The sequence below is a fragment of the Arvicanthis niloticus genome, chromosome 5, assembly GCF_011762505.2.
Source record: "Arvicanthis niloticus isolate mArvNil1 chromosome 5, mArvNil1.pat.X, whole genome shotgun sequence".
In the NCBI taxonomy this organism is placed as follows: domain Eukaryota; kingdom Metazoa; phylum Chordata; class Mammalia; order Rodentia; family Muridae; genus Arvicanthis; species Arvicanthis niloticus.
The window spans coordinates 55,921,539-55,936,611 of NC_047662.1; the positions used below are offsets into that span (position 1 = coordinate 55,921,539).

Here is a 15,073-nt window from a genome sequence, read left to right on the forward strand (position 1 = left end):
CTGCACACCCATTCCTCACAAAAATGTGGTCTTGCCATGTCACTTGTTCAACTATTTCTCAGTTGTTGCCCTGTCACTTTGCCCAACTATTTCTCAGTTGTTACCCTGTCACTTGCCCTGTCATCGTGGCTACTAGCTTCCCAGCCCCACCTAGATGACTTGCATCTTTTTTTGTGGTCAGGAATGTGTCTTCCTGCTTTGGGCCTTCCCCACCCACAGGTGGGTTCTCTTCCCTGAGGTTTGAGGAATGTTAATTTAGCAAGTGTCCTCTGACTCAGGGATAATGTACTCCTCCCAAAATGTATCTCGGGGCAGTGAAGGCCTGAAATCTTACATTCAGTTCTGCTTTCTGGAACCTGCATTCTTTTGCTTAGGTCTAGGGGTAAAGAAAAAGCCTGTATATATTTTATAAAATGGTCTTTATAATTTTTCACTCTACATCAGGAATATCAACTCTGGAATTGGTCTTACAAGACTAAAGAGGACCTCCCTTAAGCCTCAGAAATCCCCGGCCACCCAAAAACTCACAAGACACTATTCTTGATGCAACAGCAAGAGGTATATTTCAGAATCAGTCGACTGAGGCCGAGACTTGTGACCCACATAGGGGCAGAGGAGTGTCAACCTCATGGGCTGGGAGTGGAGGGCTTATAAAGGGCAGAACCACAAACCAAGGGGGGGTGAGGAGGTTAACAAGGAAACATAACATAAAAACAGTAGAAAATCTTAAAAGGTCCCAACCCAAATTTAGTCAGGGTCATGCGGAAAACATCTTATACACTTATCTTTTGTAAGAATGTAACCTTGCCCAACCATTCATCTTGTGGTCAGCCAGTTCCTGGGACCACCCAGATGACTTGCATCTTTCTTTGTGGTAAGGAATGTGTCTTCCTGCTTTGGGCCTTCCCCACCCACAGGTGGGTTCTCTTCCCTGAGGTTTGAGGAATGTTAATCCAGCAAGTGTCCTCTGACTCAGGGATAATGTACTCTTCCCGGAATGTATCCTGGGGCAGTGAAGGCCTGAAATCTTACATTCAGTTCTGCTTCCTTGGGACTAGTGAACCTGCATTCTTTTGCTCAAGTCTAGGGGGTCATAAAAACTTTCTATATTTTTTATAAGATTTGAATATCTTTCAGTCTCATCAAATGTTTTGTCTCTGGCATATACTTCCCATTTCCAAAGGATCAATGTCATCCTTTTCATATCTTCCATGTCTCTACATAACTTTTTAAACACAGAGAATAATTAGCATCACTGTTTTAATGTTCTAGCATAGAGACTCTCTCTCACATGTCAGAACTGGATGAGTAAGTCCTAAGCATAGCAAGGCTAACATCTGTGTTAGAACCAAGTGGATTTCAGTGGAAACAATGTCTTTTCTATGGCTTATATTTTACTTCTTTGAATGTCTAACTATTGGATGCCAGACACTATAACCTTAACTTGCTGTAGGCTGAATACTTCTTATTTTTTTATTTCTGCATATTACTTGGAGGTGATAATGAAGTTAAGTCATCTAGAAACAGTTTAATCTTTTCAGGTTTTGCTGTTAAGGTTTGCTGGGCAGTGACAAAGCAATGGCCTATTTGCCCACAGCTATTCTTCCTTAGACCATATCCTTCATATTGTCTACCCAAGGAATGATGAGAATTCCCAGTCTGTGCAGCTTCCCTGCATGGGTGTGGACCTTGAAACATGACTAGGCGATGAGGGATTAAAGAGAAAAGAGAAGAAAAGAAACGATGTATACACAGAAATGGCGGGTCAGGTGGGCTGATCACACTCTGATGGAGTGGGACCAACTATACCCACAACACAGAGCCCACAATATAGAACCTCAACACAGTTATGAACAGCACAGGGGCAGGGCTTAGATAGTCTCTAGGAGGTCCTGGCAAGCGAACAGCCTTGGGCTGTAAACAGCCTGGAGGAAGACACTGCACTTGCTAGTTTTTGCACACTGTGATTAATTGTTCATAAACTCTCATAGTTGGACCACAGGAAGGCTTGCTCTGCCATTCTGAGCCTGACCCCTACAGAGATGGCTGTCCCATGAGAATGAGGCTTTGGGTATTTAATATGGCTGAACGCATCTCAACAGTACACACTCACCCGGAATTCTAATCAGTCCCAAGACATTCGTTCAAGGTTTCCTCAGTTCCTCACGCATGTAGTGCAAACAGGCACCATCCCTGACCCTGCCTGAGTAATTGGGTGCTGTAGAATTCCGTCTGGTAGTAATTCCTGGCTCCTTTTAAGAGACTGGTATCTCTATTTTTGCATTTCCCAATTAAATCCAAGAGGCACCCTTAAGTGCCTATTCTGTGTCAGGCAAGCTGTTCACATTGATTACTAGATGAGTTATCTGATAACATGCAAACAAACAACAAACAAACAAACAAACAAACAGGATCCAGGTTGTCCTGAGAAGTCAAACTCACACTATTCAGTTCCCGAGCACCAGGCACTATTTTACAAATTTTTTCTACATTGCCTGCCATCACCCTCTCAGGCTGAGGTGGGTTAGTTCACTTTATTGTTTCATTCACTTGTTATGGGGTCCTCTTAGATCCAATGTAACTCAAACGCCGAGTCAATGCAGATGACAAAAATGTATTGTATTCAAGCCACTACTGATCGATCAGGACCGTAGAACATAGAACAGAGTCGGGAGGTGACATTTCAGGGGAATTATATAGCATATTTAAAGAATGAAACCATAAAGCAAGGGAGAGCAAGCAGGGTAAGCTATAGCTTTGTCCAGTCATATTTTGACATAAGGGGTTGAGCAAAAGAGTTTCCACCAATCAGGATAGAAGCTGGTTCCTGGGCCTGGGTACAGGAACTTAGTTTGACCCTGCAGCAAGCTGGAGAGTGTTCTTGAGATGGATGGACTCAAACTACGGTCTCCTTACAACTTTCCTTGGGATGACTGTACTCGACAATTGTCTCCTTATAAGTTGTCTCTGAGATGGCTGGACTCAAATAACTGTCTTCTCACAACAGAAGCTGTTCAGGTATTGGGAAGTCCCCCAGCTTCCCTAAATGCCCGGGACCTTGAACTTAGTTCACCCCTATGATTAAATGGAGTATGAAAAGGAAATGGTAGTACTTAAAACAAGTTTCTTTTGCTTGTTCCCAACACACTACCTGTCCAACATTTACTGAGTTCCTACTATATGTGAGACACTGCTGAATGCTGCGAGTGTCAGGACTACCAGACAGGCTTTCTCTTTAAAGAAGTCACAGTCCGATTGAGGAAGAGACAGCGAGCCAGGGATTCTAACTATAAGAGAGACACATCTGAGGGTAGAGAAATGCAAAGGCTGTATCTAATTTCTTGGAAAACCGTTATGTTCTTTGCTTCAGATTCTCAGCAATGATCTGTATGTATATGGTGAACGCTTAGGGCAGTTTAAAACACTGGTCTACCTAGCTATGTTTGAACAATCACGTTTTCTGAGTCTATTTCCTTATCCATAACATAAAATCCGTGAAATCTGCATCCATTCCACTGAGTCATTCTAATAATTCACCGTGGCGGGCGGGGCGGGTAGGCGTGTGTACGTGTGTGAAACTGAACCAGAGACATTGGCTGCCACGTGCACAGTTCACGAAGCAGGGTCTCTCGCCTGAATGGAGAGATAGCTGCTGTGAGTAATCCCACGTAATACGTGGGAGAAGAGAGATGACCCACGCTATCCTCGGGGAAGCAGCTTTCACGCAGTCTCTTGGTCTTACACGAAAGGACTTCTCCCCGGAAGTGCGCCACACTACAGGCCCCACCCCCCGGTCCCGCCCCCGATCCGTCGCATCTCGCGGGATCTCGCAAGTACGCGTGCGTCAGGTGCAGTCATGGAGGCGGAGGAGGCGGACGTGGATGTGGAAGGCGATGTGGCAGCAGCTGCACAACCTGGGTGAGGCGCGGAGCGGGGACCTGCGGGCCGGGCTGTGCTAGGCAAGGGCCGGAGGATACGGTTGGCCGAGGGTCCTTGTGGACGGCGTCGGGACCCGGGGGTGCTCCTAGCCGGAAGTCGGCCGGGTCTGGGCGTGGACCCAGTGCTCCAGGTTGGACTGTTTATCTCTACTTCCTGGGATGTGGTGGATGTTTTCCAATTCGGATTCCTTCCTGCATTCGCTTTGTCTCAGGCTCCTCCCAGCAACTTGAACACTAGCGTCTAGTCTACAGGACCTGACTTCATAGACACTTGGTCCTGCGCCTGCAAGCGACTTTGGTCCAGTCATTTGGTTCCTCTTCAGCAAGTTGTTGAAAACTTGGGGAAAGGCAGCTTACCTGAAAGGATCCAGATTTTAGAGTTGGACAGCTCATGCTTGCCTTCTGCATTTGGTCTTCCTGTTTACTGTCATTCTGACCCTGGTCAAGGCATTTTGAGGCATTTCCGAGCAAGGCTTGGAAACCAAGAGTCACATGTCGATCTTACTGTTGTAAGCATCGAATGAAATAATTATGAAAGATGTTTTAGCCTATGTAAAACGCTCAACATATGTGTTCTTTGCTGTGTTAGGGATCATGTAGTGAAGACCCAGTAAGGGATGTTGTTCCATACCATCGCCTGCAGAACGGGCAGTGTGATTTTAAACTGAACCTGCTTTGACTCGTACCTTTAGGAGGAAGCAGTATTCCCCCGTTTAAGTAACGTGGGCTAGAATAGGACCTCACGTAGAAGTCAGAAGACCTGAGTTGTAAATACAGCCAAGTACATTACCTGTAACTTGTCAGCGACTTCGTTAGAACTCTTTTGAACTACATGCTGTTACTAATACTGCACCATTTTCAGCCTAGATAATTCATTTGACGGGAGGGGTGCTCCATTGTAGACTACCAGTCCTCCTTTATAAGGCACCAAAATAAGAAGCATTTAAAAATAGCCAGTGAGCTCTTAAAATGTGATTTAAAAAAAGAAAGAGAGAGAGAGAGAGGTAGTTAAGTTCATAAAATTATTTTCTCTAAAGTTCTTGGGCAGAGAAATTCAAAAGTTAAGTGGCTAGCCTGAGATAGCAATAACTCTTTACACTGGTGTAATTTTTCAGACTTGAACAAGTGTGAATTTGTGGTGTTTGAGAATCAGTGAGCTGAGTGAGCAAGGACAGTTTGGAGTTCATAAAGGAATGAATTCACATTGGGTTCAGTGAATATTACCCGAAAGCATTAGTTCTGTGCCACTTTCAAGGGTTTATCTTAACTTTTCTGGTTGTGTTTAGTTTTTTGTCCCTTTTTCTTATACTATTTTTTTGACACTTGGGTCTACTGGTGGCGTGTAATGTTAACTTCATATGTTAGGTCTCAAAGCAGGGACAAATGACTACCTGATATGACATTAATATGTGACAGTTGACCTGATCTCCAGGTTCTCCCATCATTCCTCAGTCCTTGCCTGTTGCAGGGTATGGTTGGCATACCCTGCCCCCTACCCTATTTTCTTCAGCCCAGAAGCTTGGCTGCCTTTCTCTTTATAATCCAGCCATTTAGATTATCTGGTCCTTTTGGTCTGACCTTTACCCTGTTGGGCAGTCTCTCATCCCAGGTGGCCTCTCTTGGTTGTAGCTTCTCTCTGCATTCTTCTTACATGGCCCAGTTCAGGGTTATATTCACTCTGGATGCCCTGACATGTTCCCACTGCTGTGCATGCTTTCCCTTTTATCTACAATAAACTTTCTTCTCCACCATACTTAGGAACAGTCATGTCCTGTCTTATATTTGCTTTCCTCTCTTCCTTTCCCCCTCCCCTCCTCTCTCTCTCTCTCTTTCTCTCTCTCTCTCTCTCTCTCTCTCTCTCTCTCTCTCTCTCTTTCTTCTTCAATGTATCATGCAAGCAGGATTATGAAGGTTCCTGATGTCAGCTACTGCTTACAGAGCATCGTTGACATTACTTGTGGAGTAATGCTGGAGTTCAAATCATGTTGAATTTAGTGTGACAGGTGCCCCTTGAGGTATGGTGTTACAGAGGACAATAGCCTTTAAGAACTCTTGAAGGTTATTTTGAAACATACCAATTTTAAGCACTTACTGAAAGCTAGATACCAAAATAAAACACTGCAGTTTGGTTTTCTTTCAACTATTATTTCTTCTCATCTTCCTTTTCAGAATGCTTTTGAACACTAGTTGAGAAAAAGAGTGACATCTCCAAGCCTGGCATGTTTCATGACTTAATTTCTGTCAAGTTGATGTTCTGCTACCCTGCTGTTCTGATGCATAAACATACAGTTCCTCAAATTCAACCTAATACTTGTTTTTATTTCCCTAATCCTTCTCTGACCTGTGTCTGTGAGCTTCTATCAGGACTCTAACTAGAACCTACCATCACTTCTGTGTCTCCCAAGTACCTCTGCATCACTATATCAGCTTCCCTCTTTCAGATCTGTCTTTGAGCTGTCCCTAGTTCAGTACATAATGGAAGCATCCATCCAGTCTCAAGGCACAGACCTGCACTCCCTCCTTTTTCTTTCTGCCATCTTTCTACTTCCCCGTCTAGTCACTTACTAAGAATCCTTTCAGATAACACTCTTCTTGCTCATACTGCCTTTTCTGTAGATACAAATGATTGCTGTGTCTCTCTAGTATTTTTATAATAAAATAATTTTCTCTACATCCAAATCTGATTATGTTATTACTTTCAGTTTCCAATAGGCTTTGTTAAGGCTGGCCTGGAACTTTAATTGGACTCCTGATCCTCCACTACCTTCTAAGTTCTGGTATTACAATTAAGTACCACCATGCTGGGTAGTTTTGTGATAAAGTCTTCATTCTGTACTACAGACCTCTGTCCATTACCCACTTGCTTGTTTACTCATTCACTCAACTGTTGATTACATTCTGTGTCATCCCCTGGGTATATATAGCAGTTGTAAAAATGAGGTCCCGGCTGTCATAAAATTATTAATTCTTGTTGGATAGGACAGACAATAAACTTTATGTCTGTGTTCGATGGAGGTAAATAGACAAAGGAGGAGGAAGATGAGAAGCTGGCTTGCTAGCTTTTTCTCCTGCATTGATCTAGTAAAGCTCTTAAAGTGTGAAACTATGGGTCCTTAGAGCAGAGAGTGGAAACAGTGAAGAAAGGAGGCAGATTGAATTGGATTGTGAAGATGGGGCAAGTTCAGATTTGTGGCTTGGACCACTAGAGAGACTGATGTTACAAGGACTAAGAGAGGAAACAGTGGAAGCCTGGCAGGTTTGAGACGAAAGGTTATTTTAAGCTTAACAATGAAACTTGCAGTCTTTAAGGAGATTCAGGTAGGTGTTCTGATGCATATACCAGAGTGTGAATGTTGCAAATCCTCACTATGGTAGACCGCATGAAACTGTTTCTGCAGTTAACTTGAAATGATAGTAGCCCCGCGTTTTGCACTCTTGGCAGACCTAGCTGTTGGTTCTAAAAGATTTACCTGTAGTGTCTGTGTGTGCTTGTGGCCGTTGTGCTGCATTGTCGGTCCCCCACATAGGCTGCAAAGGCAGAGCAGGTTTGTGTTCAGATCTTTGTTAAGGAGAGGAGGTGCTTAGTATCAGCATCTGGCCAGCTCTGTCCTATGATCTGTAGCTGAAAATGGATGCAATATCACTTGTCTACTTTTTGTATTTATTTTTTGTATTTTTTTGTATTTATTACAGAAATGATGTAAACACAGCATCAGTTTTTCAAGATCATTATCTTGATTCAACGTGGAGAAGGGAGAATGGCTGTCTTGTAAGTATGCTAAATTAGGTGATGTAACACTGCAGCTAGTTGCCCAGAGCGTCTTTTTTCCTTTTTTTAACTAAGGCCTAATTCTCCAAAACCATAGTGGTAGTATATGGAAACAATTACTTTAAAAATAGAGGAACCTTTTTTTTTTCAACTATAAAAAAGTGATCTCTTGAAATAAATTTAGATCCAGCTTGATGTAGGGACAGATCTTTACCACTTCTTACATTTGTCAACTTCAATTTCTTCAGATGGAAGATGGATATCACAGAGCCCATGTCTTCATTTAGCAGTAACTGCATACTCACCATGGCAGACAGTAAGGCAGGTTAAAGCACTGCAAGTGCCTTCAAGATAGATGTGGCTCTGCTCTCACGGAATTCATAGACAAAACAGGAGTTAGGCAATACCTAGGCAGACAAACCATGTGTAAATTGTGAACGAAATAAGCTCTGTTGACTGAGGTTACTGGGTTGGGGGAATCCCTAAGGAAAAGTCAATAAAGAACACTAAGGGGGTGACATTTAACTTGAAATATAATGGGAAAATGAACAGATACATGAGTTACAACAGTTAACATGCCAAGCAGAAGAAATAGTGAGTGCAAAAGCACTGGCTTATGCTGACAAGTTTAAACTTTGGAAGTGAACCAAGACATTGAAGCATATAGCTTTCAGTACAGATTAGTGGATTCAGTTTGTCAGATATGCTTTGGGTACTGTGATAAAGAAAGGACTAGAGGGAAGCAGAGTAGAAACAGAGGGACTGGTTAGGACCCATTTGCAATAATCCAAGCAAGGTTTTAAATAGTGCCTTAATCCTGTGTGCTCCAGAAAAGGTATGAAGGGACCAGTTTAAATTATATTTTGAAGGTATAGCTGTTAGGTAAATTGCTTATGGGGATGGAAGAGAAAGGAAAGAATCCATAGTGATTCCTGGCTATTTAAATGGTAAGTGGTAGTTGACAGTGCTCTTGGCAAAGTTGGAAAGGCAGATGGAGACAGGTGATACTGAATTCTATTTTGCATGTCTCATTTGGGAAGCCAATTAGATACTCAAAGGTATTGTGTGGGTGGTGACTATAATAGTATGAGGCTTAAAGAGTTGAGAATTAAATAACTTTGAGAATTGAAATGAGTATGATTATTTACTCAGGCTGTGGCCAAAGAAAAACAGACTTGAGTTTTGGAAACAGGTTAAGTGTTTAGCAAAATGCCTGAAGCGTAGGGGTTCTTTTGTGCATGGTGGCCATTATTATTGCTTGCAGGTAGAGGGTATGACCCTGGGAATCCAACAGGCTTTACTGTGAGGCTTCTTCTCTTCTACATAACATGCCATCAGTGCTCTAGATGCCTTTGTGGACTATTTATGCCTGTTTCCGGGTGATTGTGAAAATCAGAATGTATCTGTATATTTATCTAGTGAGCTGTAGCTGTTATTGTTTATATCGTCTTTCTCTCAATGAAATAAGATAGCTTTTTAAGTAATAAAATATATAGAGAGTTACACGTGCCATTCTTTTGTTTTTAAATAGCCTTGGACTCTGGATAGCACCATCAGTGACGAGAATAGAGCTGTCATTGAGAAAATGCTGTTGGAAGAAGAGTATCCTTCATTGATTATGAGAAGAGCAAAGGTTTTTGGGCTACAAAAGGAATCAGTGTAAACATTACAGAAGAGGCCACTGTAAATAGATGAGTATTGTTTGGCCACAGATTTTGATGGTGTAATTTCATGTCACTTATCTATGCAAAAAATAGCATGCTTTACTGGTGAATCTGAGACTGAGTTTTTGTTGACATCCAAGTCTGCATGCATTGTGGGTAATGCTTAGAAATGGTAGAATATTTAAGTCAGAATCTTAATTCCAAGCTTCCATTTTCACAACAATATAAGCTAAAACTGAGAGATACTTATCTGTGCAAGGCTCAAGAACATGTGGAAATTCTCACATTACACTGTGCAGTTTACAGATGCTATGAGAGGAATTTTAATGAAAAACAAAATAGACTCATTTTCCCCCAGAGTTTGTAGGTCCTTATCTGTGGCTCAGCAACTAACTGCTTATCCTGCTTCAGTTTAACTTCTTTGAGGCTCAGTTTTCTTTATATATATATAAAATATACTGATTGAAGTGTATATATATATATATATATACACACACATATATATACTTACATAAATAAATATCAATACTTATATAAATACACATACATATAAATGTATATATATTGTACTGGTTAAAGTATTTGTATATAGTATATATAAACACTTGTATAAATAAATATAAATATATACATATATATATATATATATATATATATATATTATACTGTTTAAAGATTACTAATGAATACTGGCTTATTTTTATCTTTTTCATACTCATTTTATGGATTTCTGTCCACTATTGCTGCTGCTGTTTTCATTGTTGTTGCTGTTATGATTATTATTATGCGTTTTTGTTTGTATGTATACCTGAATCTCTTGTTCCTGGTACCTGTGGAGACTATGAGAGGTTGACACATCTCAATTGAGAGCTGCCATGTGGTTTCTGGAATCAAACATAGGCCTTCTGGAATAGCAGTTAGTGCTCTTAAACACTGAACCATCTCTCCAACCAACTCTGTTCACTATCTAATCCAGAATTTCTGTTATGTATTCCCAACTAATTTGAATTTTTTTCTGTATTTTTAATTGCCATTGGTTAGCCCTTTACTCTCCCAATATTATATTTATTGCTTAGACTAAAGAGGCACATACAATCACCAATTTTCTAGTACCATCATTTAAAATAAAATAAATGAATTTTTATAACATATACTCTTACAATATATCTTTAAAATATTTGCTTATATGAAAACATTGTTTCTTTCTATGTATTGTATGTGTGTATATGCAGGGGCATGTTTGTATGTGCATGTGTATACAAAGTTAGAGGTTGACTGTGGGTGTTTTCTTTATTCACTAGCCACATTATTTTTTGAGGTGAGGATTCTTATGAATGTGAAGATCACTGATTTGGCTAGGCTAGCTAGCTAGTCAGATGCTCTTGGGAGCCACCCGTGTCTGCCGCCCAGTGCTAGGATTGTATGTACACAAACTATTGCACCTAGCTCTGGACATGGATCCTAGGGACCCTAATTTAGATCCTCAAGACTGTATAGCAAGCACTGATTGAGCCATCTTCCCAGCCCCAAATAAAAACATCAGTGTTTCATACAAGTCTTTGGAATCTACAGTACATTTTATTTTCGTACTAAATCTCAATGCTAGTTGTGTTCCAAATGCTTGATCCAGACCTGTGACTAGTAGCCACCATATTGAACAGTGCAGTTCTAGGTTATTGAACAAGTAGTAGCTTGTTCACTTCCAAACGTAGAAACAAGTAGACTAAGAGTTACACATAAGCATTTAGAGGACAGGGGAAAAAAAAATATATATATATAGTAGTCTCTAGAACATAGCCTAATGTATGACATGTAGTTGATATTTGTTAAATGAAGAATAGTTCAGACTTAGGGGAAAACTGTAGCAAGCTAGTTCCAGCAATACTGAAGGGAGTTACTTGGTAAGTTTGATGTTACTTGTATTAATGGGTAGAAGAATTCTGAGTTCTTTCTGTGACCTTTAAACATACAGAAACAGTGGTTCCCAAATTACCCTACACAACAAACTTATCTATTTTACTATTCATAGTTTATAAAAGAAAATGATTGAGGCTCTTCTTTCTTAGCTACTTGTGGTAGGGAAGAGAAGGAAAGCAGCATCATTGTGGTGCATGCTGTGCAGACATTGTGTTGTGTGTTTGTTGTGTTATCTTCCCTATAGGCACCATGTGAGGTGTGGACTTGCGCTCTGGGCAGGCTTTTAGAGGAATAGGTTTTGATTACATTTGAATTTGATTACATTTGTATTTGACCAGTCTGTCTACTTGATATCACATAAGAATTATATGACTTTAATATTGTTTTAAGTTTCCTTAATAATACATAGGTATTATTTATCTAATAAATCACTTCCAGGAAAATTCTGGGTTAATCAAAAGGAGGATGATAAAAAATACACAAACAGGTAAAATCAGTTTATAGTACTATTAAAAGTTTTGAATTGCAGTTTTAGAAACTTGTTTACAAGCTTTCTGTTTTCTTTTTTCATGTGTAGCCTGCAGAAAAAAGCAAAAATTATATACGTATCTATATTTTAAAAAACTTTTTTTAAAAAAATAAAAATTATTTTTATTTTAATTATGTGTGTTCCCTTGTATCTCTGTATGGTTATGTGTGTGTGAGTACAGGTGTCCATGGAGACCAGAGGTGTCCAGTCCATTGGAAGTGGAGTTACAGGCAGTTGTTGCAGCGTGATATGAGTGCTGGCAACTGAAACTGTAACTACTGAGCCCTCCAACCCCTTTTAAAACCTTTTTAGTTCAGTTGAAAATTACAAGAAAATTTGTAAAAATTAGGAGTGGTCAGTGGAAAAGCCCTCTTGATTCAAAAGAGGATATTTTTTAAAGATGGCTTTGGCGCATATGTTAGAATACGTAATTTTATGCCATCTTTTATTTGCCAGGCTTTTAAAAAATATCTTCTTATCAGCAGTTTATCACATGCTAAGATTTATGGGGAAATCTTTAGAAGCTGCTGTGGATTGTTCTTATCAGCAGTTTATCACATGCTAAGATTTATGGGGAAATCTTTAGAAGCTGCTGTGGATTGTATTGGAAATTGAGTTGATTTATATTATGTTTGATAATTTTAAATGTGTTGTGTACAATTTTATTTGGATCTGTGACTTCTAAATATTACTTAGGAAAGAGGCCGGGCATTCCTGTAGTTCCAGTGGTCGGAAGGCAGAATCAGGATTTCCACAAGTTCAAGGCCATCTTGCTCTACCCAGAGTCCCAGGCCAACCAGGGCTACATAGCAACACCTGATTTAAAAACGTTTTAGAAAAATTAAAGGTTTACAAATACCTTTTTAACTGGACTAAAAGATGGTCATTATTCATTTATAAATGCAAGCTTGAGCACCGAGCAGACTCTGACTTTTATATTTTGCTAAATAACAAAATGAAGTTAGTGAGAAGATGACATTAGAGAGCTTCCTTAGTATGCTTTAATTTCTTGTGATACAGAATTTAAAAGCAGTAAATGAGATGCCAAAGTTTTGTGATTTAAACTCTTAGATTTGGGGAATATATTACTGCCTCGTGTTTACTTTCAGTCTGAAGAGATCTACTTGCTATCAGACTGACTTCCTTTGATGTCTTTTAGTGTTGTGTTCACTCAGACCCAAGGATTGTATTGTTTGGTCTCTTGCATTCTGGAAGAGATAAGGAACAGGGTAAACCTCACTGTCCAGGTACCAGCTGCCTCAGCTGCCTCCTTCCCTTCCTTCTCCTGTAAGACTAAGAAGTCTTGGTTTTAGCCCAGGACTGGATAGAACAGCACTTCCCAATCCCCTTTCACAGGGGTTGCCTAAGACCATCAGAAACAGGTATTTACATTATGATTCATAATAGGAGTAAAGTTACAGTTATAACAATGAAATGATTTTATTGTTGAGGGTCACCACAACATGAGAAACTGTATTAAAGGGGCACAGCATTGGGAAGATTGAGAACCACTGGTCTATAACCTTTAGCTGCACAAATATGGAATGTTCCATTTCGGAATTTTTTTTTTTTTTTAACAATTCCTTTTTTTCTTCAGGGTGCATTCTCCTAAAAAACCAGCCAGTTATTCAGTAAAGTGGACGATAGAAGAGAAAGAACTGTTTGAACAAGGATTGGTAAATAGAGAAATTTTTAACTTATGGTAAATTATTCTAGAAGCAAATAAATTTTTTTTTGTATATTTAGAATAAGAATTGAATTCTTCCTTTTTCATTTAGCTATTTATCATTATGCATAATCCATATTTTTCACACACATCTTTGAAGACCAGAAACATTTTTCTGGTATGAATGCTTCAGTGAAATCTCTTCCAGAGTACAGAAGTTAAGAAGTATAGAAAGTATGTGTGTGGTTCAAATCCTGAAAATACTACAGAACATGGAAAATGTTTAATAAAATAACCATTAAGTTTGAAACTATCAAGAGTAGATTGTATATTTTCTTTTAGTGTACATGTAACTCAGAATCTAAATTGATTTTGAGATGTATATACATTATTTAGGTAGTATATAATATTTATGGAAGGCTTTTGAATAAAATTGAATTATTAACATGGAATTATGAAAAGTAAAATGTACTTTTTTAGTCAGTAGCATGAGAGCTATGTTTTATGGTGTTTTAATACAAATACATAAACTATCGGGAGGTTTTAAAAATTTCTGAGTTTCTTTTTCTATACTGATGATAATTATGCTGGTTTTAATTTCTATTATATGACAATCTAATTAACAGTAATTTGTTCAGGATGGATGGATAGCTTCAAGATTTGCCCCTTATCAAAAGTTAAATATGCATATGCTCATATTTGCAATTGGTTTGTGAACCTAAGATTCTTATTTTGTTTTTATTATTGGTATTAGTCATGGTTATAGGGACCACATTCTTATGTTCAGAACTCACACTTACCTAAAGTTGTTGGGTAATAAGTCTTGCTCATTTCTGAGGTAGTTCATTTTCTCTTCTGTGTGTATATACTTCTAGGAATGTTTTATCCATATATAAGCAGATGAGGATTTATTTATATAGATACATAGAAATTTCTGCACAGTAAGGTATTTTAAATAAAATATTTTCCTACAGAAGAAAACACTTTGATACATTGGGCAATTATTGGTTGTGTTGCTCACTTTTACCCATTGATACAGCTTCCTTACAGCCTGTGGGCTTCTCTCCGGTGTGGGAGGAGGGAATGACTTGGTGCTCATGGTGAAGGAAGCTTTGATTCTGTCTGTTTCTTTAGCGTGGGGCTATATCTTTACTGCAGTTTGAAACTGGTGGGTATTTCTTGTGCTCCTCTTATTAGTGTCACCTTTAATTTTCTTAATGTTCAAGCCCCTAGTATCACAAAGGATCTGACTTTATCCAGGTCCCTGTTGTCTCTAAATGTATTTCATGATACCAAGTCATTGGCCTTCACTCCAGTAAACAGAACCGATTCTTAAGTTAGTTAATACTAGCTAAGTGTTACTCTTAAATAATTTATAGTAGTTTTCCCAGAAATACTTTTTAATAAAGCTCTTATCTGAATAACAGAAATAAGTGTATAAATGAATCTTTATCACTTAGGTCAGATCTTTAAAGATATTTTACTGCCGCAAAGCATGGATACTTGGTCCTGGATTGTATTTAGTTTTGTTCTTTGTGGTTTAAGAATTCTAAAATGGGGATGGTATTGTTATCTCCTGTTGGAAATACC

General features: G+C 39.1%; 1 protein-coding gene across 4 annotated transcripts in view; it reads left to right on the forward strand.

The window, feature by feature from the left end:
• The first annotated feature begins 3,815 nt into the window (after nucleotides 1–3,815).
• Nucleotides 3,816–15,073, forward strand: part of Mysm1 (Myb like, SWIRM and MPN domains 1) — a 38,310-nt gene continuing 27,052 nt past the window's right edge. For 3 of the 4 annotated variants that reach the window (XM_034502376.2, XM_034502378.2, XM_076934654.1), the window contains exons 1-5: nucleotides 3,816–3,918; nucleotides 7,632–7,707; nucleotides 9,239–9,309; nucleotides 11,698–11,775; nucleotides 13,415–13,493. In XM_034502376.2, the coding sequence (XP_034358267.1) occupies nucleotides 3,857–3,918; nucleotides 7,632–7,707; nucleotides 9,239–9,309; nucleotides 11,698–11,775; nucleotides 13,415–13,493 (366 nt within the window). In that variant the 5' untranslated portion in view covers nucleotides 3,816–3,856. Of the gene's footprint in view, nucleotides 3,919–3,952; nucleotides 4,070–7,631; nucleotides 7,708–9,238; nucleotides 9,310–11,697; nucleotides 11,776–13,414; nucleotides 13,494–15,073 lie in introns of those variants that run through there. The other variant, XM_076934655.1, reaches the window with a different exon arrangement.